The sequence below is a fragment of the Myxocyprinus asiaticus genome, chromosome 44, assembly GCF_019703515.2.
Source record: "Myxocyprinus asiaticus isolate MX2 ecotype Aquarium Trade chromosome 44, UBuf_Myxa_2, whole genome shotgun sequence".
NCBI lineage: Eukaryota > Metazoa > Chordata > Actinopteri > Cypriniformes > Catostomidae > Myxocyprinus > Myxocyprinus asiaticus.
In genome coordinates this window covers 10580613-10605157 of record NC_059387.1, presented here as the reverse complement: position 1 = coordinate 10605157, position 24545 = coordinate 10580613, and the positions used below count along the sequence as shown (strand labels likewise).

The 24545-nt window shown below is 37.7% G+C and overlaps 1 protein-coding gene across 2 annotated transcripts in view; it reads right to left on the bottom strand.

Moving 5' to 3' along the window:
• Positions 1 to 24545, bottom strand: part of pard3aa (par-3 family cell polarity regulator alpha, a) — a 689440-nt gene that overhangs the window by 349763 nt on the left and 315132 nt on the right. For both annotated transcript variants that reach the window (XM_051687637.1, XM_051687638.1), the window contains exons 8-10: positions 22211 to 22336; positions 7654 to 8003; positions 1939 to 2078 (exon numbers count right to left, since the gene is read on the bottom strand). In XM_051687637.1, coding sequence (XP_051543597.1) covers positions 1939 to 2078; positions 7654 to 8003; positions 22211 to 22336 — 616 coding nt within the window. The remainder of the gene's footprint in view (positions 1 to 1938; positions 2079 to 7653; positions 8004 to 22210; positions 22337 to 24545) is intronic.

Here is a 24545-nt window from a genome sequence, read left to right as displayed (position 1 = left end):
TTACCATTATATCAAACACTGCTGAAAGTTATTTGGTTTGTTAAATGAAGCTTAACATTGTCTTTGTGTTTGTTTTTGAGTTGCCAGAGTAAGCAATAGACTGGCATGTCTTAAGGTCAATATTAGGTCAAAAATGACAAAAAAGAAACAGCTTTCTCTAGAAACTCATCAGTGTTTTGAGGAATAAAGGCTATACAATGCTTGAAATTGCCAAAAGACTGAAGACAGTATATAAAGGTGTACACAACAGTCTTCAAAGACAAAGGACAACTGGCTCTAACAAGGACAGAAAGAGATGTGGAAGGCCAGATGTACAACTAAGCAAGAGGATACGTACATCAGATTCTCTAGTTTGAGAAATAGATGCCTCACATGTCCTCAGCTGACAGTTTCATTGAATTCTACCCGCTCAACACCAGTTTCATGTACAACAGTAAAGAGAAGACTCAGGGGTGCAGGCCTTATGGGAAGAATTGCAAAGAAAAAGCCACTTTTGAAACAGAAAAACAAAAAGAAAATGTTAGAGTGGGCAAAGAAGCACAGACATTGGACAACAGATAATTGAAAAAGAGTGTTATGGATCTTAACCCCATTGAGCTTTTGTGGGATCAGCTAGACTGTAAGGTGCGTGAGAAGTGCCCGACAAGACAGCCACATCTATGGCAAGTGCTACAGGAAGTGTGGGGTGAAATGTCACCTGAGGATCTGGACAAACTGACAGCTAGAATGCCAATGATCTGCAAAGCTGTCATTGCTGCACGTGGAGGATTTTCTGATGAGAAATCTTTAAAGTATTTTTTTGTTGTTGTTGTTTTTTTGTTGTTGTTTTATTGTAATAGTAATTTTTCACATTATAAATGTCCTGACTATACATTGTGATCAGTTGAATGCCACTTAAAAGTGAATAAATGCAACAATTTATTCCATAAGAGCAAAATCTGTACATTATTCCAAACTTTTGGCCACCAGTGTATATTACATAAATTATCAAATGTCCATATTAACATGATGATTATTCTCTGCCATTACATGCTTTTGATCTTGTGTCAACTAGACCTGCCTAGATAAGCAAAGTTTCTCTTAAATCATGTTTTGATTTTTTTTCCACCAACATTATTCACATAATGTTACGTCATGTGCGCTGTAATAATTGGGTACACTTCACTTACTGTCATCTGCAAATAGTGTCAACGTTGAAACTTTAAGATCTATGTATTGTGCTATTTAGGCTCATAGCTCACTGTGCACTTTATTGCCTGCTATTTTGAGTACTGTCTGATGCATTTTCATTTAAATAAATGTTCTTTATTCCCGAGTCCCTACTCCCAATGAATAACCAAATAACCGCTCGTGAACCCTTTGCGGTTATCTGAATATTACAAACAGTTACCATGCATTTCAATGTCAACACAAAGCCACAGGGCGAATCGACAGCACTCTGAAAGACCTTTACTCTATTAAAGTGATGAATCAAGGATTAAGCCAAATGGATGAATTTCTAGCTCCACCATAGCATCTTGAATGAGAGCCTGCAGGTTTCCTGTACCATTTCAAAATGAAATGGCCATTGTTGATTGGCTCTCACTGAAAATCAGCCATCAGCTTAAGTTCTTTTTTTTTATTTTTTTTTTTTTAATCGTTCTCTTTTTTTTTATTATTGTCATTTACTCTCAGAAATTAAAAAGGCAAGTATTTCTCACAAGTGAGAGAGGAAAACAATGGCCATCTTGCCTCCAACATACCAAACAGAATGGACTAAGGGCAGAAATCCTCCAAACATTTATACCACAAAAATGGGAAAATAATGAGAAAAGCTTTATTTGATGCTGGAATTTCAGCACAGGAAGTTCCATTGTGAGAGGAAGCTGTGAAAAAGAAAAGGAAGTTAGGGGTGTGTGATGTCACCCGTTGCTCACAATAGCTTCAACTTTTCCCCACCTTGAGCAGACGGTCTCCTGCTTTAAGACGGCCATCCTGGATGGCGGCTCCTCGGGGGAGAATATTTTTCACATATATGGGTGCGGAACTTCCAATGGGAACGTCTCTGGAGGTGATGCTAAAACCCAACCCCTCTGGACCTTCAGAGGAAAGATAACAAACAATACAAACATAAATGGACTGAAGAGTCTGTCTATAGACCAAACATGTTGTTACAATGACGAAAGTCAGCGGCAGGCCCAATTACACAGGGGGGGCCAAGGTGGGCTTGTCCCACCCAATCATGAGCTCAGCCCACCTTGGCAAACACCACCCTGTCTTACAAGGGGTGATTAATACAATGGTACTTTAATTTACCATGCTACTGACTGATTCATGTACCACTGTATTTCAAGGTGTTTTAAAGAATAACGTCGCATGGCAAATGTCCCCCAAAAAAATACATAAATAAATAAATAATTAAAAATGCGTTTTTACAATGGTACCAAATCCCCACTCTGGGAGACCTATGGCCACCTTTACATCTTAAAGCTGGCGCAGGGCCTGGTCAGTGTGACTGACTAAGAATTAATTACATCCACTGGTAGCATTGTTTCTTTTCATATGCTGTCTGCATTGTTTTAACTCCTGATTCACTGAAGACATTATGCAAATAAGGTAAAATCGCAATTGAACAAACAAAATTTGTGCTGAATGCATTTTGCATGGTGCAATTCCCAATCTTGCACGTCGGTTGTGAGTGCTAGGTTGTGAAGGATGCAGCAGATTATGATGATACTTTACAGGGACTGTAGAGCATTGCTCCACCACTATGATCCAGGCACCCAAATTGGCTCTTTAAAATGCTGAAAATTTGCTCAACTACATTGTGCTTTTGAATATATGCCCAATTATTATTATTTGATTCATTAGTTCAGCTATGGTCGCTAAATGTACATAAACATATCTTTTCGATAAAATTCCACATACTGCCTGCTTTCTGCGGGCGCTGATGCCACAACATTAATTTAAATGAGTAGACATGTTTTTCAACTTAAAAGCATGACACAAAAGGAGATGTTTGCCAGAATGTTAGGGACTGACAGTGGAATGACAGTCATCATTCACTTTCATTTTTTTGAAGAATTTAAAAAAATAAAAATAAAAGATGCAATGAAAGTAAATGGAGACTGCGACTAACATCTCGATTTTTGTTCCATGGAAAAAACAAGTCATACTGGATGACCGGCAGTTAATGTATAAGAAACAGGTTTTTGCACTGAAATACCACATGATACAGTGCCCCGATATTTAGTGAATTTGCCTCTCTACATTTGACACTGTCACATGGATCGCATATCGGCCGCAGTAAAATTACAGTCCTGCATAAGCCTACTGTACCTAATAACTAATCTGAACCCTTCAGAAAGGATATTTGAACATCTTTTAATGATACAGAGGGACGACAGAGTGCTCCTGGACCGCATGTACGCACAAATATAAATTACACAGGCAAAACCCAAACATATGGCAACACAGGTAGCCCTAATTAGATGTTTGAGACCCATCTGGGTGCACGGCGTAACCGCAATGTGATGTTACATTTAGACCTGTCCGTTTCAACGGCACATGCTTTACAAATGTGGCAGGGTAGCGACATGATGTGCTCGGGTCGTGATGCCAGCTTACCCGAACTGCACGCTGAATGTACTTGCCTTGCCGTACTGACAGGAGGGCCAAACTCGGGCTAAGAAGGGCCTTGATGTGCACATGCATCAGGCAAATTGAGCTTTAGAGCTTGCCACAGACGCTACTAAATCCTGGAAAATGTAGTTAGGACACAGGGTACGTGGAGCAATTTGCTCCCTGTCCACAAAATGACCTTTTTGGGAGTGGAAAATGAATACGAATAGGCAGATGTAGGAGAACCGGAAAAAAAGGGTAATGGCCAGGACGCAGAGGGATCAGGCAGGTTGACCTTTTAATGCAAATAAGGATGGTACAAGAAAAGGAAATGGGTGAGATAAAGAGACTGATAGGCCAGAGGGGGGTGGGGCAGACTGTTATTTGGAGATAAGCACAGTAATAAAAAAGTCTAGTTTTATGTTTCTAGCATTCAAGTTTCAAAGAAACACCAGGGGACCCTCAAAGTTCTTAAAAAACAAGCCTGCCCTAGCATGACCCAATGTTACTGGTGTGGGGTCAGTGGCTGTGCTGTTCTCAAAATGGTTTATGTTTTGTTATGGTGCTGGGCTAAATGTTCCAAGACGTACAGCCCCAGCAAGGAGAACTAGAGCCAGAGTCAATAACAAGCCTGCAAGGCTATCAAAACACCACCTGATGCGTCTTACAGGATAATTACTAGAATCAAACTTTTGGCCATTAGAAAATTCAACTGTTAATTGCTTACAATCAAGAATTACAGAGATGGAACCCTAATAGTCTTGAACTAATTAATCACGGATGTGGCTACATTTCCATTCAGGTTTTAGATTATGTGAAAGGAATATAATAAAGAATGCTGTCTCTTTAGCTGTGCCAAAGAAGTCTTGAATCTTGGAGAAAAAATAAATAAATAAAATAATTAAGTATGAAGCCAATATAAGGCAGTGCAGAAAATTACAGATTGAGGAGAAAATGAAGAAAATGTTCTGGTCAGTCAATTTATCAGGGGTTGAGAGAGAGGGGAGACAAATGAGAGAGGATGTTGAGGCATCAGGGCTCGGGTTTCCAATGAGGAACAGAAAACACACGATACCACGAAAAAATGCAAATTCTTTCAGTATCTTTCTTGTTTGAACAACACATTGGTAACACTTTATTTAAAAGAATCTTTGTTACACATATTACATATTACTATTTACCATTAATTACAATAATGATAACAATATAAATAAGTACAAGCAGCTCAACAAAACAATTGCACTACAGTTACATGCACTTCATTAGTATTACTAAGACACTATTAAGTTACAATGTAAAAACACAGTAACATGAACAGCGTAAAATAAAGACGCAAATGTATATTAAATTATTTAATATTATACTGTATATTTATATTTGAGTAGCATATTATTTTATATAATTATATTATAATTATAATAATTATTATTATTATGTAAGTAAATAAAATTGAAAAAGCACTGACATAACCTCTGTATTCTCTTTAGTTGTATTATATATATATATATATATATATATATATATATATATATATATATATATATATATATATATATATATACTCCAGTTAATGCCTCTGAAAGCAACATTTATATATATATATATATATATATATATATATATATATATATATATATATATATATATATATATATATATATGTTTGTATGTGTTGCTTTAAATATATGTTGCTTTCAGAGGCATTAAATGGAGTTAGGATGAAGATAAGGTGCATTTCGAACTGTTCTGAGACCAGTGCAGACAGACATCACACTGGAGGTTAAGTCATTCACTAAATAGGGAGCCAGGAAGCATCCTATAGCTTTCTATGCAGCTAAGTACATTCACTCCTAAAATCTGACCAGAAGTTCAGTTTCAGGCTGCAGATGATGTTTGGATCACTCAACATGTATGGCAGACATGGTACAATGATAATCAGTGCATAAATTCAGAATTTTATAATGCTAAATTACTACATGTACTTGTACTTGTACTACATGTACTTAATATATACAAATGTTACTATATACAAAAAAATATGTACTTCCCAATCACCAGTATAGTATAGCTATTTGGGATGCAGCCCAGGACTAGAAGAATACTACATACTGGGAGGACAATCAAGCATCATGGGAACGCTACACTCGCACATTACACTCAGAGTACACCCCCCAACCCACTCAATATTTCACACTGCGGTGAAGCCCGACCCATTTGTTGTCAGGATTTAATTGTGTCTTTACTTCTCCTCTCTCCTACTGCGTCAAGCTAATAGATGCAAATACGACAAAAGAAAGTTATTTTCACTCTTTTATTTAAACAAGCCGGAATGTGTGATTACGACATCGCTAAAATTGGGGCATGGTGACAAAAGGGGAGGAAAAACAACAGCAGAGAAACAGAAAAGTTTTGTGGCTTGATATGTGTGCACTTTTAGAGTTTTCTTTCTCCCTATTGCAGATCAGAGGAGTTGCTGTCAAAGCAATAATAGATATTTCACAGACATCTTCTCTGTAGCAAAACTAGTGAGCTGCCAACAAAAGCTGCATTTAAGGTATCATAGGCACATCCCAACAGAAAGGCTGTTTCAGGAGGTAGGCAACTTAAAAATGTTGTCTTCAAAGATACCTTGTTTTATCCAAATTCTAAAGCAGCATCATATGTAGCATTTGTAAAAGAACTGAAACTGTAATTAAAAATGTATTATTTTACACAATGTTTGTATGTGCTATATATTTTTTATGCTTATCATAGTATCGCACCATTAGCTTAGCAACTTGCTAACATCAAACTCTACTGAAATCAAGTGTGAGTCAAGATTCTCATGCAGAGAGCTTTTTGTAAGGCAGGCAGAGTTATTGCATATGCAGTGTATTCCAAATCGGTCACTTATGAGGTCCCATAACAGTAAGAATACTCCCTTATATGGTAGCTGCCTTTATAGGCAGTAGCTTTTGTGTTTGTGTGTTGGTTTATGCACACATGTGTATGTAGTATGTCTGTCTGTTTGGATGTATTTGTTGTATCTCTGACAGACATTTGCAGTTCTCTTGCAGTGTGAAATATTGAGATGCAGCTGTCATGCAGAACAAATGGGATTTGGGCCTGTACGTGAGTTTGAGAGGAAGCGCTCCATCCTCACTTCCTGACAATGGCAGATAGAGTCCTTTGAAACAATGCTTGTCACTACAGTGGAAAATAAGCCCCGCTGTTCTTACAGATACCATCAGCTTTTAAAACAGTAGAAAATGGAGGCAACTTCAGAGGAAAACAAACATATGAATAAATAAAAACATGTACAATGATATTTCTCAGTACCAAGGCATTTCAATATGAGTACATTTTAAAATGCTTGAAACCAATAATAAGAAACAAGTTGGTGCTAATTATCAGCTGGTGTTGAGCTCTTTACATGCAGAATTTGGGTCACAACACACACATTAACATTATACTATGTTTCCACAAGTTTAGCCATCTTGAAGCTGATGCTAGATGTTACAGAAAACACAGAATCTCTGCCTGCAGGACTTTACAGAAAATTGCACATTTTCGCTAAATTTGAATGCCTGTCATTCATAAAGCTGTACATATCACTTGTCCCTTGTATATTCAGTTACAAAATATTCTAGCAAATTTTATAATTTTTTTTCTGTTACTGTTGACACAAGATGCGTTATTGCATTAGACCAACAGTAAGATGCAATGAAGTGGAAGAGAATAGAACGCAAAGATCTGCATTTTATTTTTGTTTTTTCTTACTTCTCTTAACTTGACACGTTGTCTAAAAACAGTGCTCATGGCGTGAGATGCACAAAAACATTAAGGAAATATATGAAAACGTGAAAAATATGTTTAAATGTACTGTACACTCATATTATATAAGTCTTTCAGAAAAAGCTGCTTCATTCTAAATGAGGTGCTGGGTGCACATTCATGAGGGCCACCATGTTGAGATTACATCATTGGGATGATGGCAAAATTGTACTTGATTTATCTCAATAATCCTATGTAACTGAATATTTCAATTATAAAATATAGTAAGTGTAACTGTACCTTTCCTTAGCTGAACACTGAACTTGCGGCCAATCTTTTTGAAGTAGCCCACGGAGGAGGCAACGCTGTCTGGTCTGGAAGGTTGGATGGGTCCTGGTAGCATCTTGGCCGATGGGTTTGCTGGATGTGGTAATGTTGGAAAGCCCCGATTTGATTCTGCTTTGGACAACCTCTGCAGACTGTAGTCCATACCTCCTCCCACCAGGCTACCTCTATCACCAAGTCCAGAACCAGACTGCAGGCCCAACTCATTCTGATACAACTGCTCATACTGGGCTTTCTTTAATGCTGGAACTACATGGAACAGGATGACTGGAGAGCGCATAGCCTGTATGAACAAATTCTGGGCCCTGGAGGAAAGAAAATCACACACATATATCTCATTTAGGCTGTATCTTTTTATCTATTAGTGAACAGGCTCATCCTAAGTACTGGGATTGTTAAAGGCAGAGCACATAGAGGGGTCAAAAGGTTGTCTTGCTTAATCACTGGCTAATTGTACTAGTGCAGTTGGAAACAAGGTTAATTCACATTATCTGCCAATTCCATAATCGCAAAGCCTTGGGGAGGAAGCATTGAAACATATTAGAGGCAGGAAGCAGGATCTGTTTTCAGAAGAATTGAACTGTGCCACATGGAGGATAACTCATCTCCTTATAACAGCAGTTGGTCAGACCTTACAAGACATTTTTCAAAAGGTTTATATCACTTGGAGAGGTCATAATGTATAAGTACAACTGTATAAAAAAGAGAGAAAAGAGAGCAAGTTAGGAAATACTGTAATGATATATATATATATATATATATATATATATATATATATATATATATATATATATATATATATATATATATATAACTATAGTTTTGTCAAGTCGTTTAGGGCATCTACTTTGTGCATGACATGAGTAATTTTTCCAACAATTGTTTACAGACAGATTGTTTCACTTTTAATTGACTATTTCACAATTCCAGTGGGTCAGAAGATTACATACACTAAGTTAACTGTGCCCTAAAGCAGCAGGGAGAATTCCAGAAAATGATGTCAACCCTTTAGACAATTAGCCAGTTAGCTTCTGATAGGAGGTGTATTGAATTGGAGGTGTACCTGTGGATGTATTTTAAGGCCTACCTTCAAACCCAGTACCTCTTTGCTTGACATCATGGGAAAATAAAAGAAATCAGCCAAGACCTCAGAAAAAAAATAAAAAAATAATTGTGGACCTCCACAAGTCTGGTTCATCCTTGGGAGCAATTTCCAAATGCCTGAAGGTACCACGTTCATCTGTACAAACAATAGTACGCAAGTATAAACACCATGGGACCACACAGTCATCATACCGCTCAGGAAGGAGACGCATTCTGCCTCCTATAGATTAAAGTATTTTGGTGCAAAAAGTGCAGATCAATCCCAGAAAAACAGCAAAGGTCCTTGTGAAGATGTTGGAGGAAATAGGTAGACAATTATCTATATCCACAGTAAAACGAGTCCTATATTGACATAACCTGAAAGGCTGCTCAGAATTGAAGAAGCCACTGCTCCAAAACTGCCATAAAAAAGCCAGACTACAGTTTGCAAGTGAACATGTGGACAAAGATCTTACTTTTTGGAGAAATGTCCTCTGACCATAATGATCATCGTTATGTTTGGAGGAAAAAGGGTGAGGCTTGCAAGCCGAAGAACACCATCTCAACCGTGAAGCATGGAGGTGGCAGCATCATGTTTTGGGGGTGCTTTGCTGCGTGTACTTCACAAAATAGATTAAAACTCAGTCACAAATGGGTCTTCCAAATGGACAATGACCCCAAGCATACCTCCAAAGTTGTGGCAAAATGGCTTATGGACAACAAAGTCAAGGTTCTGGAGTGGCCATCACAAAGCCCTGACCTCAATCCGATAGAAAATTTGTGGGCAAAACTGAAAAAACATGTGCGAGCAAGGAGGTCTACAAACCTGATTCAGTTACACCAGTTCTGTCTGGAGGAATGGGCCAAAATTCCAGCAACTTATTGTGAGAAGCTTGTGGAAGGCTACCCAAAATGTTTGCCCCAAGTTAAACAATTTAAAGGCAATGCTACCAAATACTAACAAAGTGTATTTAAACTTCTTACCAACTGGGAATGTGATGAAAGGAATAAAAGCTGAAATAAATCATTCTCTCTACTATTATTCTGACATTTCACATTCTTAAAATAAAGTAGTGATCCGAACTGACCTAAGACAGGGAATGTTTCTACGATTAAATGTCAAGAATTGTGAAAAAACAATGTATTGAATGAGTTTAAATGTATTTGGCTAAGGTGTATGTAAACTTCTGACTTCAACTGTATATCTAGTATATGCGGAATGGTTTACAAATAGCAAGCATTCTGGCCATTTTATGCAACCAGGATATAAATAAAACACATCAATTACCACAAAACCATTTGACATTTAATCACGTGCAGGATATCAATTATAGATATCTAGAATTTAATTTTCATTATATTTCAAACACTTAATTATTCATATTAGCAATGGAATTACTACTAGTCAAAGTGCACATTTTTTAATATCAGTAATTTTGTTTGCACAAGTAAAAAACACCAATCCTTGATTTAAAAAAATAAATAAATAAAAATAAAATAAAAGCTGTAATTTATAGTAGAACTTCTCATTTACTCTCTTTCACTCCTGCAGATATCTATACACAATTACAGATACGTATCTAATTAATTTCTTACTTGTTAAAATTTGAATTTCACACATCAGCGACTTACTAATAAAATTATAATTTTGATATCAAAACTTACATTTATACTAGCCAAAAATGCCTATTCCTGATAAAGACAATTGAATTACATCTAGCAAAAATGCTAATTTTTGATATCTTTAATTTGGTTGTCACTGGTGGCAATGTTAATTTCAGTTATCTATAATGTTATTGTAACCTGACAGAAAGCATTTTAAGACATATGTAATTACTTTTCATTTATTGATATCTGAAATCAATTTCCAAATATCTGATACCAAATCTAACATTTTGAAATGCATTTACAGATATTAAAAATTAGCATTTTCACTAGTTCAATTGTTGATATCAGGAATTAATATTTGGACTAGCAACAATTTAATTATTCATGTAAAAAAACAAAACAAAAAAAAAAACAACAAAAAAATACTAACAAGAAGTGCATTGCTGATATTTGAAACTGGAAGTTCAACTTGTAAGAAATTAATTATAGGTATCTGTAATTGTGTATTGAACAGCAGAGGATTACAGATAATTGAAAAATTATACTAGTAAAAATGCAATTATTTATGATGTTTTGTTTTTGTTATTTTTTTTATTAGTTGGAATTCTATTTTTGATATACAGTATCTATAATTCAAATCCAGTAATTGATTAAAGACCCCCCTCCCCCCAGTAAAAATCAAGTTTTTAACCTTGTTCCATGTCCATATGGTATTTTTTATATGCTAGAAGACAAACCATGAGTGAAATCAGCAGTCAGTGCCATGGCTGAGCATTTTCACCCTCGAACTGCAGTTTACCAAAGACAATCTCAAAAACACGGATTCAGACAGCCAAAGACAATCTCAAAAACACGGATTCAGACAGCCAAAGACAATCTCAAAAACACGGATTCAGACAGCCAGGGTTTCATATGTCACAAACCTAAGGAACCAATCCTGTCAACTTGTCGGGTGGGGCTTTCCATATCAATAGCATATGTTACGCTGAAGGGGTATCAGGAGAAGCCAGGTGTAGCTACGTATCGGTATTTTGCAAGACATGTTCTGTTTTCAGATGTAAAGTTGCGAAAGGACAAATAGTGAGCCTTCATGTATTACCAAAGGATCTGAAAATCCGATATAAATGGGTGCAGTTTATTTGGAAAAATCGTAATGTCCAAGCAAAACTTCCAGAGAAAACTCGGGTTTGCAGTAGTCATTTTTCAGAGAACTGTTTTAGAAGTAGTTTTGCCACTTAACTTACACTGAAGCCCAACGCAGTTCCATCAATTTATCCTGGGGACACCGTGAGTTCCAGCTGCAGGCGAGCGGTGCAGGGGTGAGTAGAGATGGAGGCGGGGACTAATTTGCATATTCGTAGATCCACGCATACTAAATGAGGCAAAGGTTTAGAGTTATATCTAAGCCATTTTAAGGCATGAAGGGCTTACTTTCATGGAAAAAAAAAAAAAAAACTTTTAAATATGCAATTTTGATTAACAAAGATGAGTTTGAGAGGGACTTTAAATGTCAAAAGGGCTTCTGATACAATGATATGAATTATTAAACTATTATACTGTTATACTATATATTAGTATTCTGCTGTACATCTGATGAGTTATAGAAGTAGGTGCTTTTTTATCAAACACTTTAATTTTTCATTTTCAGATTTTTACATTTTCTGGACAAAATGTGATTGGTGCTTGTCGCAACTCAATGCTGAGGTTTTGTGAGGGATTTTATTTATTAATTTATTTTGCCTCTTTAGTCTGACAGGCATAAATCATGAAGAAAAGTAATAGTGCACCACTCCTCAACAAAAAGCACAATTTTGAGGTAACATTCATGTCCATAGCACAAATGGTGTGGGATGAGTTTTACTCTAAGTTTTATACTTTGTCCAAAGCCTACTGTAAGTATGCACAACAGTAATAGTGACGTTTCTTGCATTGACAAAACACCACTAAATAACACAACCATATAGCTATTGTGTCGCGGCTCCGGTGAGTTTATCGGTTTGTTTTGTGATGGGAAAACTGATTGTTCCCCTGGGGAACACTGATCATGCCGCTGATTAGTGTGCCGAGCAGCACCTGTTCTCCCCAATATACTACCTTCTCAAGCCTGTCGTGTTCTCAGTATCTTTGCTAGACTGTTGTTTGATGTTGAGTACTAACCTCACTCTCTCTGCCTAGTTGGTCCTGTCTCGTTTATCTGTTGGTTGCCCATGTGTCGGGAGTTAAGTTTGCTAAACTCTGCTGGCCGTTGCTCTGCATCTCACTAAGCTTCATCAGAGGATTCGACGAAACTGTTCCTGACTTCCACAACACACTGACTCATCCTGCGAATACACTCTTCACGGATTGCCCCTTGCGCGACTACAACACGCACGCCATTGGAGATCGCTTCCCGCTGCTGCAGCCAGTGTCAGATTTTCTACATTCCTCAGCCCAGTGACTGCTCATTATTACTGTTAATAAATACTTTGAACTGTTCGTCTGCTCTTGGGTCTGTTTGTGTCACTATCATTCATTACAGAACTATCTAGCCAAGTATGGACCCAGCGTTGGAATCCACTCTTCACTCCACCCATCTCTCAGCAGGGAGTCTTGCTAGGACATCAGCAGGATCAAATCGCTGCCTCGAACTGGGCTTTGGAGATGATGGCTTCGAAGCTTGCTGAGCTCACATCTTTTGTTCAGCAGCCCTGCCTATCTCCTGATGCTGGCCCATCTTAGGAAGCTTCCTTACTGGCTCCGGCGTTTCTTCTGGCTTCTAGACGCTTTGAAGCCCGCATTCCCCCTTCAGCCATGTATTCAGGTGAGGCTGAATCCTGCAGCACATTCCTTTCACAATGTTCCCTGTTCTTCACATTACAGCCCTCCACTTTAGCTTTGGATACGATGAAGGTGGCCTGTGTTATTACACTCCTCACCGGAAGGACTGTCAAATAGGGCACTGCCATGTGGGACAACAGACATCCCTACTGCGCTTTCTATCATGACTTTACCACGGAGCTCCGTTGAGTGTTTGAGCGCTCGGCTCAAGGTCGGGAGGTTTTATCTGGACTGTCTCAAGGAGATTGACGAGTATCTGATTATGCAATAGAGTTTTGCACCCTAACTGCTTCTTGTGAATGGAATGACCACACTATGTGGGATCGATTTCTGCATGGTCTTTCCGACAACATTCTGGATGAGATTTATTCTTTGGATTTGCCTCTGTGCTTCGATGACTTGGTGAATTTGGCTATCCGAGGCGATCGATGCCTTACCCTGTGCCGTCATCACCATCGATGCCGCTTTCCATCTACCCTGGCGGCTGATCCTCCTACCCATTCTGCCTCTCCAGCCAACTCACTAGTATCATGGCCAGACACTGAGCCAATGCAAGTCACTAGAACTCAAATCTCACACAGGGAGAAACAGTGACGTCTCGTTAATGGACTGTGTTTTTAGTGTGCTTCTTCTGATCATCTCTCTGCTTCTTGTTTCTTCGGTAGGAGAGGGGTTACTGGCAAGTGCAACACCTTTGGACAAAACCTCTGGACTTCCAACACTGTTCCCAGCCCAGCTGCAGTATGGATCTGCCTGTCACATGGTTTCCGCCTTGGTTGATTCTGGTGCTGAAGGGAACTTCTAAGTGGTGACTTCCTATGGTCCAGTTGGAAAGACCCATCACCGCCCACACCCTAAGTGGCATGCCGCTGTCCGTCATCCCGCAATCCACAAAGTCAGTCACCTTTGTCTCTGGGAATCATACGGAGCAGTTGTCCTTCTACCTTATCCAATCTCCATCGGCACAGGTAGTGTTGGAGCATTCTTGGTTGGTAAAACACAACCCACATATAGATCGGTCAACCAACACTATTCTTGCTTGGAGTCCTTATTGTTTGTTGCATTGTCTTAATTCTGCTGCTTCCCCTATCCAGTCTTGTGTTTCGTTGCAGGATGAACCGGCGGACTTATCCGGAGTACTGTTGACTGACTTGAGGGCGGTGTTCAGCCGGTCCCACGCCACGACCCTTCCTCCTCATCGCCTGTACGACTGTGTGATTGAACTGCTTCCTGGCACTTCGCCACCTCGGGGACGGCTGTATTCGCTCTCTGCTCCCGAGATCGCCAAACTTTGCTGCATAATGGTTCTGTTGTTGTGGACTTGTCCACAAGCAGAAAATGCTTCTTTCACCCACATTTTACTCTGCAAGTTCCAGCGAGAGTATACTCACCTGGATGTGTGTATTGCAAGAAAAAATGCCAGAGGAAACATGGAAGACAAGCTTGTGTTTCCACGAGAACTAAGAGAGTTTTGGATAGTTTGCCATCTGTCTTCAGAAACTTGACTGTGAATGTCATGATGAGGACTCGTTTCCAGAGAAGCTCATGTCTTCTGCCTGTTTTCCTGAACCTGTGGTCTCCGACTCCAAGGATTATCATTAGAAAATTGCAGAATTGTTCCAGAGGTGTGAACTCAAACAATTTATGCCACCTCAGGTTGGTAGAAGCTTCGGCCTACTCATCGGGTAATTCTTGAGTTTCCAGGTTAGTAAAGATGGCATTAATTAATGTAAGATCCATTTCAAATAAAACTTTTATCCTTAATGACTTCTTTGTATTTCACAAATTGGACATTTTATTTATTTTAGAAACGTGGCTTAATGATGGTGAAATTAGCCCCCTTGTTGAACTTTCCCCAGCTGGTTGTGACTTTTTAGCACCCCCAGAACTGCTGGTCGGGGTGGGGGGGATTGCCACGGTTTTCAAACATTGTTTCAAGTGTCGGCTTTTACTGTCTGTAAACTATCAATATTTTGAAGCCCAATCAATGATGCTTGACTTACAGAACCCTGTCATGTGTGTGGCTGTGTATAGACCTCCCAAGTATAGCAAATATTTTATTATAGAATTATCTGACTTTTTGTCATATATTATTTCTATCTCAGATAATATTGTATACATTTAAAAGGCACTTTGAATTGTGGATCATCTAGCTCTCAGCCATCTGCTTATTGGTCTAGACTGATCACTTCATCTACATCTGTGGCATTTACAGATGCTTTTTTAGCCTCCTCCTTTACGTCATTTATTGAGTCTCCCTCTTTTAAGGCAGTTCCTGATGAGCTGGTTACTGTGTTTAACTGTGTTCAGATATTTTGAATGTCACTGTTCCGTTTAAAAACATCAAGAACAAAGTTAGAGGTCAACTGTGGTTAGACAATGCTACTCATGCTGTCAGTGTAGAAAGGCTGAACGGAGGTGGAAAAATAAATTGCATTCTTCGCATCAAATTCTGGGGAAGAGTTTGTTGAAATATCAAAAGGTTGTGAAGGATGCATGAGCAAATTCTTTTTTTTCTAATATTATTTATTTACACTCTAACTCTCCCAAAGTGTTGTTCAACACCATTAATAGATTACTAAACCCAGAGAGAGTTGATTTAAACCCCTCTGTGGATATTTGTGAATTGTTTCGTACATTTTTTGTTGATAAAATAAAGGAAATTAGGCTGAGTTTTCCTCCAGTTTACGACCCTGATCCGGTGACTGTTAGTGATGAGATTTTTGATCAGTTTCACCTTGTCTCTCTCAAAATAAAAGAGATTATTTCTCATCTGAAGCCTTCTACTTGCCCTGGTGATGTTGTTCTTGTGCGCCTTCTCAAGAAGATGGTAGATATCACTAGCCCTAGCATCATGTCTATCATCAATAGTCTATCATCAGTAGTCTTGTTGATGGTGTAGTCCCACTTTGCTTCAAGCAAGCAATTATTCAGCCTCTTTTGAAGAAGCCAAGTTTAGATGCTTTGGATCTGAAGATTTATCTGCTGATCTCTAAGCTGCCAAGTCTTTCCAAGATTTTGGAGAAGTAGTTTTATCTCAGCTGAAGTCTTTTTTTTTTTTTTTTTTTTTTAACTCAAAACAATGTCTTAGACAAGTTTCAGTCTGGATTTAGGGCTGGTCACAGTACTGAGTCAGCTCTGTTGAGGGTAGCAAATTATTTGTTACTAATTGGTGACTCAGGTAATCATGCAGCTTTAATTTTGTGCGGCATTTGATACTAATTAAATTGAGAAGAAAACGGAGATCATTATCTTTGGATCTGATGTATGTGGTGCAGATATTACCAATGGCTTAGGGCCATGAGCCACTAATCTGCAAAGCCAAGTAAAAATCTGGCTGTTGTTTTTGATTCAGCACCAGATTAAGGCTGTTGTGAAAAGTAGCTTTTTATCAGCTAAGAGCCATTGCCAAAATTAAATCAATTTTATCATTCAGCAATCTGGAAAAAGTTACATGCTTTTATTTCTTCCCACCTCGACTACTGCAATGCCTTTTACTTGGGGACTAGTCATTCATCTATGTCACAGTTGCAGCTAGTCCAAAATGCAGCTGCTAGGCTGCTCACAAATACTAAGAGGAGGGACCACATATCACCGGTATTGGCTTCACTACATTGGTTACCGGTACAGTATAGAATTCAATACAAGGTCATGTTATTTGTTTTTAAAGTGGTTCATGATATGGCCCCTTGTTACCTCACTGAGCTTATACATCTGTGTTATTCATGTAGATCATTTAGTTGGCCAATCAATTACTATTGACTGTTCCCAGATCACACTTAAAGATCAAAGGAGATCTGACTTTTTCAGTTGCTGGTCCGAGGTTGTGGAATGGTCTACCTCTAGAGATTAGATCCTCCACTTCTATTTCTATTTTTATATCGCGTTTAAAAACTTTTTTGTTTTCATTGGCTTTTAATAATTGATGGACTCTGGGTGTTATCTTTTTTATGCTAGTTTTTATTTCCTACTGTTTTGGTTATTGTATGATGTGTTTATAGTTGTTTTTTTATATTTTATTTTCAATGTAGAGCACGTTGGTGCTACAGTGTAGTTTGAAAGTGCTTTATAAATAAATGAGACTTGAGACTTGAGAGGGAGGCCATGAACAGGTATATCAATGATTCTCTGGCAGCCGGTCTCATTCGCCCTTTCTCTTCACCGTCAGGGGCGGGGTTCTTCATGGAGAAGGATGGCTCACTTAGACCCTGTATAGATTATCAGGGGCTGAATGACATCACGGTGAAGAACTGCTATCCTTTATCGTTGATGTCCCCAGCCTTCGAACTCTTGCAGGGAGTGTCCGTCTTTACGAAGTTGGACTTACACAACACTTATCACCGGATTAGGAAGGGGGATGAGTGGAAGATGGCTTTTAACACCCATAGGGGGCACTTTGAATATTTGGTTATGCCTTTCTGATTGGTCCACGCCCCCGCTGTCTTCCAGGTGCTCGTGAATGATGTGCTTAGGGACATGGTAGATCGTTTCGTGTTTGTCTATCTCGATGATATTCTGATCTTCTCACCAAATATCTAGAACCATGTACAGCACATCAGGCATGTGCTTCAGTGACTGTTAGAGAAATGGCTGTTCGTCAAGGTGGAGAAGTGCACTTTTCATGCACAGTCGGTTCCACTCCTGGGGGTTCATCGTTTCGAACGAGGGTGTGCGCATGGACCCGACTAAGGTTAAAGCCGTCTCCGATTGGCCAACCCCAGATTCTTGCAAGACATTGCAGAGGTTTCTGGGGTTCACAAATTTGTATTGGAGGTTTATAAGGAACTACAGTCAGCTGTCGGCTCCGGTGAGTTTGCTGGTTTGTTTTGTATGTTTTGTCATTTTCTCTCCCTCACGTCACACCATTGGAGATCTCTTCCCGCTGTTGCAGCCGGTGTCTGGATTTTCTACATTCCTCAACCCAGTGACTGCTCATTATTACTGTTAATAAATACTTTGAACTGTTCCTCTGCTCTTGGGTCTGTTTGTCTCACTATCGTACATTACATATTGCAAGTTAATTCAGCTACTTTGCATATACTGTAGATAGTTTGGTTGACTTAAAACAACAAATTGCAAAGCAATGCGAATCTGAACAGTCACTGTTCATGCATGCATTTGTTTATTCCTTTAACATAAAAGTGCTAAAACCATTAGGGTGAGTTAAAGACAAGCTGTTTCCATCTCAATAAACTCTTCATTAGATCAATCTCTGCATCTAGAGAGCAAATAGCGTCTCACTTTTGGGACACCCATCAATTCTTATGCAAATGTAGCCCCACCCGCCAACAAAATCAAGTAAATAGAGTATGTGTGTATGTGCACGTGTGTGTGTGTGTGTGTGTGTGTGTGTGCGCGTGTGCGCAAACAAGTGGAGCTGTGACTCACAGCTAATCACTCGACTCCCTCTGTCTGACTGAATAATAAATGACTCCAACGCATCATTATATTGCTTTCGATCAACTGCTGATAAATATTTACCCATGCAAATAATCCAATAAGATTAGAATATTGTTGTGAATTATACATTCAAGAAATGTGTGTGTGTGTGTGTGTGGTGGGGGGGGTGGGGTTGGGGGCGGGACGAGACAGAATGAGAACAAGGTAAGGAAAATATTGGTGTGTATTTATTTCCATAAATTTAGCAGCCAGCTGCTCATGTATGGCGAGAATGAGACATTACTATTTGGTGTGGATTTCCTTTTGCAAAGTGCATGAGGGTGTTTCTGCAACTACAAGCACGTGTGTGTCCAAAAGGGTTGATTGTTTTTAAATCACACGCTTATTCATCGATGACTAGGGTACCATATCAATAAGTCAAAACTATGGAAGCCACAGTATACAAAGAACAAAAGGCTATAATATCTTTGATGTATTACAATCACATTATTGACCTGATATGCATGTAATGCACAAGCTTGCATTTCTTAATCCCTGAGAAGGTGGTGACCTGTCAGGCTAGCGTATCTGTACTATCAGTAAAGACTTACAGATATATAAAAGCTTGACTGGATCTCATAAAGAAAGAAGAAAAAATAAATAAAAACACCAAGCAATTAAAACATAATAATGTTTTGGGACACTAGGGAAATTAACTTGTGGTGTAAAGCTTGTGTAAGCAGACTGAATGATGTATGTAAATTAGTTTTAGATTTGATTATGAATTATCCCACAGCTGTGGCCTCTCAGTGCCCTGTGGTGAACCCCGTCCAGCATGTTTCTGTGTGTGTTTCAGTGGGCGTTATCCTGTTGCAGCTGAGTTTTTTTCTCATCTTGCCCTCTGAAATCATCTGGAACAGGCCAGGTTTCCAAAGTGTGGGCCAAAGGAAGCTCTTAATGATGAATGTGGAAGGAAACACTCCACTTAATAAAGGATATTCTTATCTATTATCTTTCCTGGACTTATTCTTTAACATATTTCTTAAATCCAACAGGTCATGTGTGAGCTAAATGATGATAAGGCTCATCATGATATGAGTGTGTGTGTGTGTGTGTGTGTGTGTGTGTGAGAGAGAGAGAGAGAGAGAGAGAAGGCTGGCAGATTTAGCTAAAAACTATATATCTTGATATTTTTCAGTCTTTTGATGTTATTCAACATATATTTTGTATATACTGTACATATGCATTTGCTCTGATAAGTCTGAAAAGGATGATTATTATTATTTTATTTTATTTTTATTTATTTTTTCAATCAGAGAGACCAACTGGCAAATTACAAAATGTTTACAGTAAAAATGTGGTTAAAAATAGTCAATGCATGTTTTATTTATTTATTTATTTATTTTTTTTCACACATTGTTTTTTCAGAAAGGAGGAATAATATTTTATATTATTTTATTTAACATATACTGTATAAAGAATGACATTTAATCATATTTATTTACGTACACAAACCAGTGTTGGATGTAATCTGTTGACAAAGTAATCAGTTACTGTAATCAAATTACTTTTGAAATAAAAAGTAGTGTTCCAAATTGCCTTAGATCTTAAATATTGTATTATATTTTTATAAATAAATATTTTAATGTTCACTTTTTTACTTACTGATTTTTAATGTTTTAAAGTTAATTACTTTTAAGTACATAACATGGGTCGCATTTAAATTGTATTATTTATGTAGAAAACATTTAAAACATGAATATCTATGTCTCTTTGCGTTTCTGTGACAGCTGGATGGCGTATGCCCCCTAATAAGTCATTGTAAGGGAGAAACGTGTGGTGCAGAGTGTATGACTTGCATGCGACAATGAACAAGGAGGTAATATAAACAATTATTTTGAATTTGTTAAAAAAAAAAAAAAAAAAAAAAAAATCTGTGAACAGTGTTTTAGAAAGTAACGTAAAAGTAATTAGTAATGTGATTACAGTTTTGATGACATAAGTAATCTGTTTACAATTTTATAGAGTAATGAGTAATTTGTAGTGGATTGTAGGATGATTTTTAACTGATATTTTGAGTGGCCGTACAACTGGTCTAATGGCAAGGTCTATAGGAAATTTAATGGACAAAAAAGTCAAAAATCATTGCAATATTCGCCAAGTTGCTTAATTGTACATCCCCAATAAAGTCATATTAAATACATCACAAGTATTCAATATATTGCTCAGCCTTACTGTCCGTGTGTATTTGTGTTTCTTACAGCAACATGAAAAAGAGAATAATTTAGGGCTACTTCAAGTCTTAATTTCTTTGCAGGAGATGAAGAGCAGCATTAAATCAATAAAACAGAGAACAGGTGAACCCAGGGCAGTGTGCTGTGAAACAAGTCTGGGACTTGAGTCAAACAATACACATCAGAGCAGAGGAAGTTAAACTTTGCACTTAATGCATTCCCAATAACTTTATAAAATATCTTGGAAAACCAAACTTTCCTTTATGTTTTGAATTAAAGCAGTTTTATATATGTAGACATCCTGTAACTTACAGAACTCTAGTAAAAAAAAAACTATTTATTGAAACTAAGCTGCAAATCGGCTCATTCCACATTATGTAACTTTGCAACATCACAATGTTGAATATATTAACATATGTCCACCCACATTTACATAACAACGACACCGTATTTGGTGTTTATTCAGAAAAGAGGCTGTTATTGAATAATGGGGCAGCATCAACTATTTTAGACCTGGCAGTAAACCCACAACTTGTAAGTAAGCATACTAATTTAGCAAATAAAGATATTAAACAATCATAACAGAGCTTATTTACTTACAAAAGTTAAGATACAAGTAGAAACCAAAAAAACAAGCAAACAAAAATCAGTGCATTTAATTTTAAGGGTCAGAGATTAACAAGAACATCTAAATTACTGTTCTGGGTGCAAAAAAAAAATAAAATAAAAAAATAAACTTGTAAGTGGAACATAAAATATAAAAACCAAACATATCTTCCGTATTAATTTAATTTAATTTCCCAAATTTTTCTCATTAATTCTGGTGTTTAGGAGTTATAATATCTATCTGACTTTATTCTTATGAGCTTACCTCTGAGGAAATAATATTCATTCATTCATTCATTGTTGAAGTGTTCATGGGGCAGCCATGTATTCCTTTAGCTCATGTCAAAAAGTTCTACAAGTGTATATTGAACCATTTTTGCAGCTTACTTTCAAAAAAATTACTTTTTGGACTGGGGATTGAGTTTTGAGTTCTGAAATAAACAGTATGTTTTCATAGCATGTTATGCTGTACGCACTTCAAAAGATCACTAAAATTGTTTTCTCATTATATAAGCCCATTACCAGGATTCCTCAACCTGTAAATAGCCTCTTTCGCTCCAGTTGATCCACAGACAACTTCTGCAAGCTTAGAAAAGAAGTGTTTTGTTTCGGTTTGGTTAGGCAGAGATGGATTAGATGAAAGAACATTTTGAAAACAGCAGAACTTGAGAAGATGTTCAAAGCTCTAGGAAAGACTGACAGCTCGTGAAAGCCTGAGAAGGAAAGAGCGGTTAAAAGGAGGCGAGAGGTAAAGATGGTCTCTCTGACTCCAGAGAGGGGCTTACTGTTCAAATCGGATGTTGCGAAGATCTCCGTTATTAATCCGAACGATACAGTCATTCTCCTGGAACAGAGCTTCACGCTCCGCCTTTCCGCCTCCCTCCAGCCTCTTGACTAACAAACCAAGCGTCCTGAAACAGTCACAGCACGTTACTGACATTCAGCTCAACAGCAGCATTGAACCCAGATCAGCCACGCTACACATTAATGTCAAAGCTTCAACCAACAGTTATTTAACACACAGTAAACACAGTTCACTTCAATTGAGTGGCACAATGCAATTACAATTAATGAATTTAAAATGCTAAATTGTAAACACTGTTTTGGGATTTTATTTGAGAAATCAAATGCCCCTTTAATTCATAGCCCTTACAAAGATTTTCCATGGTAAGCAAAGTTTCCAACATGCTGCTTGCCTGTGGAAAACTCACTAACACAATGTTAAGTGTTAAGATGGTTGCCAGAATGTTGCTATGCAGTTGCTAGGGCATTCTAGGTGGCCGCTAGGGTGTTGCTAGGTGGTTGCAAGGGTGTTCTGGGCTGTTGCTTACTGGACCAATCAAAAATAAATCACCCCAAACACTTCAAACAGTGAAAGAAGCTTTCAGATTTGTTCTGGCTTTATCTGTGTTGGCTGGTCGGATGGTCGATCGATCAATTGATTGAGAACTTGGTATACATAAACCACACTTTTAGTATTAAAGCAAAAATAACTGGATTAATAACTGTCCAATTTTGGTGGAAACTTATTATCATGGTACTTTTTTGGGTAGAAGGCCACTTCTTCAAACTCAACATATTAATACAGTACATATCAAACAAACCAAAAGGCAAAACTGTGTCCGCTGCATCCTTTCATAGAGAGATCATTGAGTTATGAACAGTGTATATATATCTCATATTCAAAGACGATTTCAAAGAAGATAGAGTAAGTCATAGATGTCACCTTTCCACCGCTAACGAATCTGGAAAAAACAAATCGTAAAAAAGAATGCACAGTGATCCTGCACTTTTAAAAAGTTTAATATTCCTAGTGGTTCCCTTTTAACTCAAAACCTCAAAAAAGACTTTTTGAACTTAGCCGACTTTGGCCATATGGATTTTTTGGCACTGCTCACAGACCTGCTGAGGTTTTGGATTCAGAGCGCTGCGACCCCAATCTATAAACCCTGAGAAGTGATTATGTGAAATTCACCGTCGCATTTGATGGGTTTAAAAAGAGTGCAGGAGATTTAGATATAAATAGAGCTTACAATGTATTTTCCCCCTCCCCAAAGGGCTGACTGTGTTGCATCAGCAATCTTCAACCCCAAACTATTACTTTGAGACAAAAACAATACATTAATAAGGTTTAGGAAGCATATCTGTGTGTGCATGCTGATATCAGCTGACAGGAAATAGATCCTGCAGATGCACAGACAGCAAAACTTAACTTGAAAGACTGATGAAATGAATAAAGTATGAACAAAAAAACAATATAATAAGGTTTTTTTTTAAATAAAACGTTAATGGTCCTCATTACATCAGCTAGAGAGAGAAAGAAAGACGAACAGATAGATTAAGGAGGAGGATTAGCTAAACTCCCACTAGATTGATCTAGAAACTGCTGTGGCTCATTGTTCATTTCCTTAAAAAAAAAAAAAAAAAAACATTAAGGCTGTGTCCCAATTCACATACCGTTCGTAAAAGTATGCAACATAAGAAATATAGAATAGATCATAGTACACTGAATCTATTAACTCAAAGGTCTTGACCTGATATTTAATGTCATTTCATGATTAAGACTACATAAGTATCCAAGCAATATTGTAGGATTTCCGATCAGGCACCGAATAAAACACTCAAAGCAACTTTCAGCCATTTTCATCCACTTTATTTTCCTTTACGTATTTATTTAATTACTTATTTAATTACATTACTTAATTTACTTTTTTAATTTACTTCACTTAATTAACTTGCTTTACTTTAAGGACTTAAAGGAATAGTTCACCCAAAAATGAAAATAGCTCTTTCTTCAGCAGAACACAAATGAAGATTTTTAGAAGAAGAAAGATCTCTGTCAGGTCCTTACAATGCAAGTACACTGGTGCCAGCACTTTGACGGTCCAAAATTACATTTAGGCAACATAAAAGTAATCCACAGGACTCCAGTCGATCAATTAGTGTCTTCTGAAGCAAAAAGTCGATAATTAAAATGTTTTTAACTTGGATGATGTTTGAAATGGCCGAACTCTCACGTGACGTTCGTTCTTCTATTGTTAATAAGTGCTCGCAACTCGCTGATGCGCTTACGTCACGCGGCAGCTATATGATGTGTCAACTGCTGGTAGGAAGCGCTTT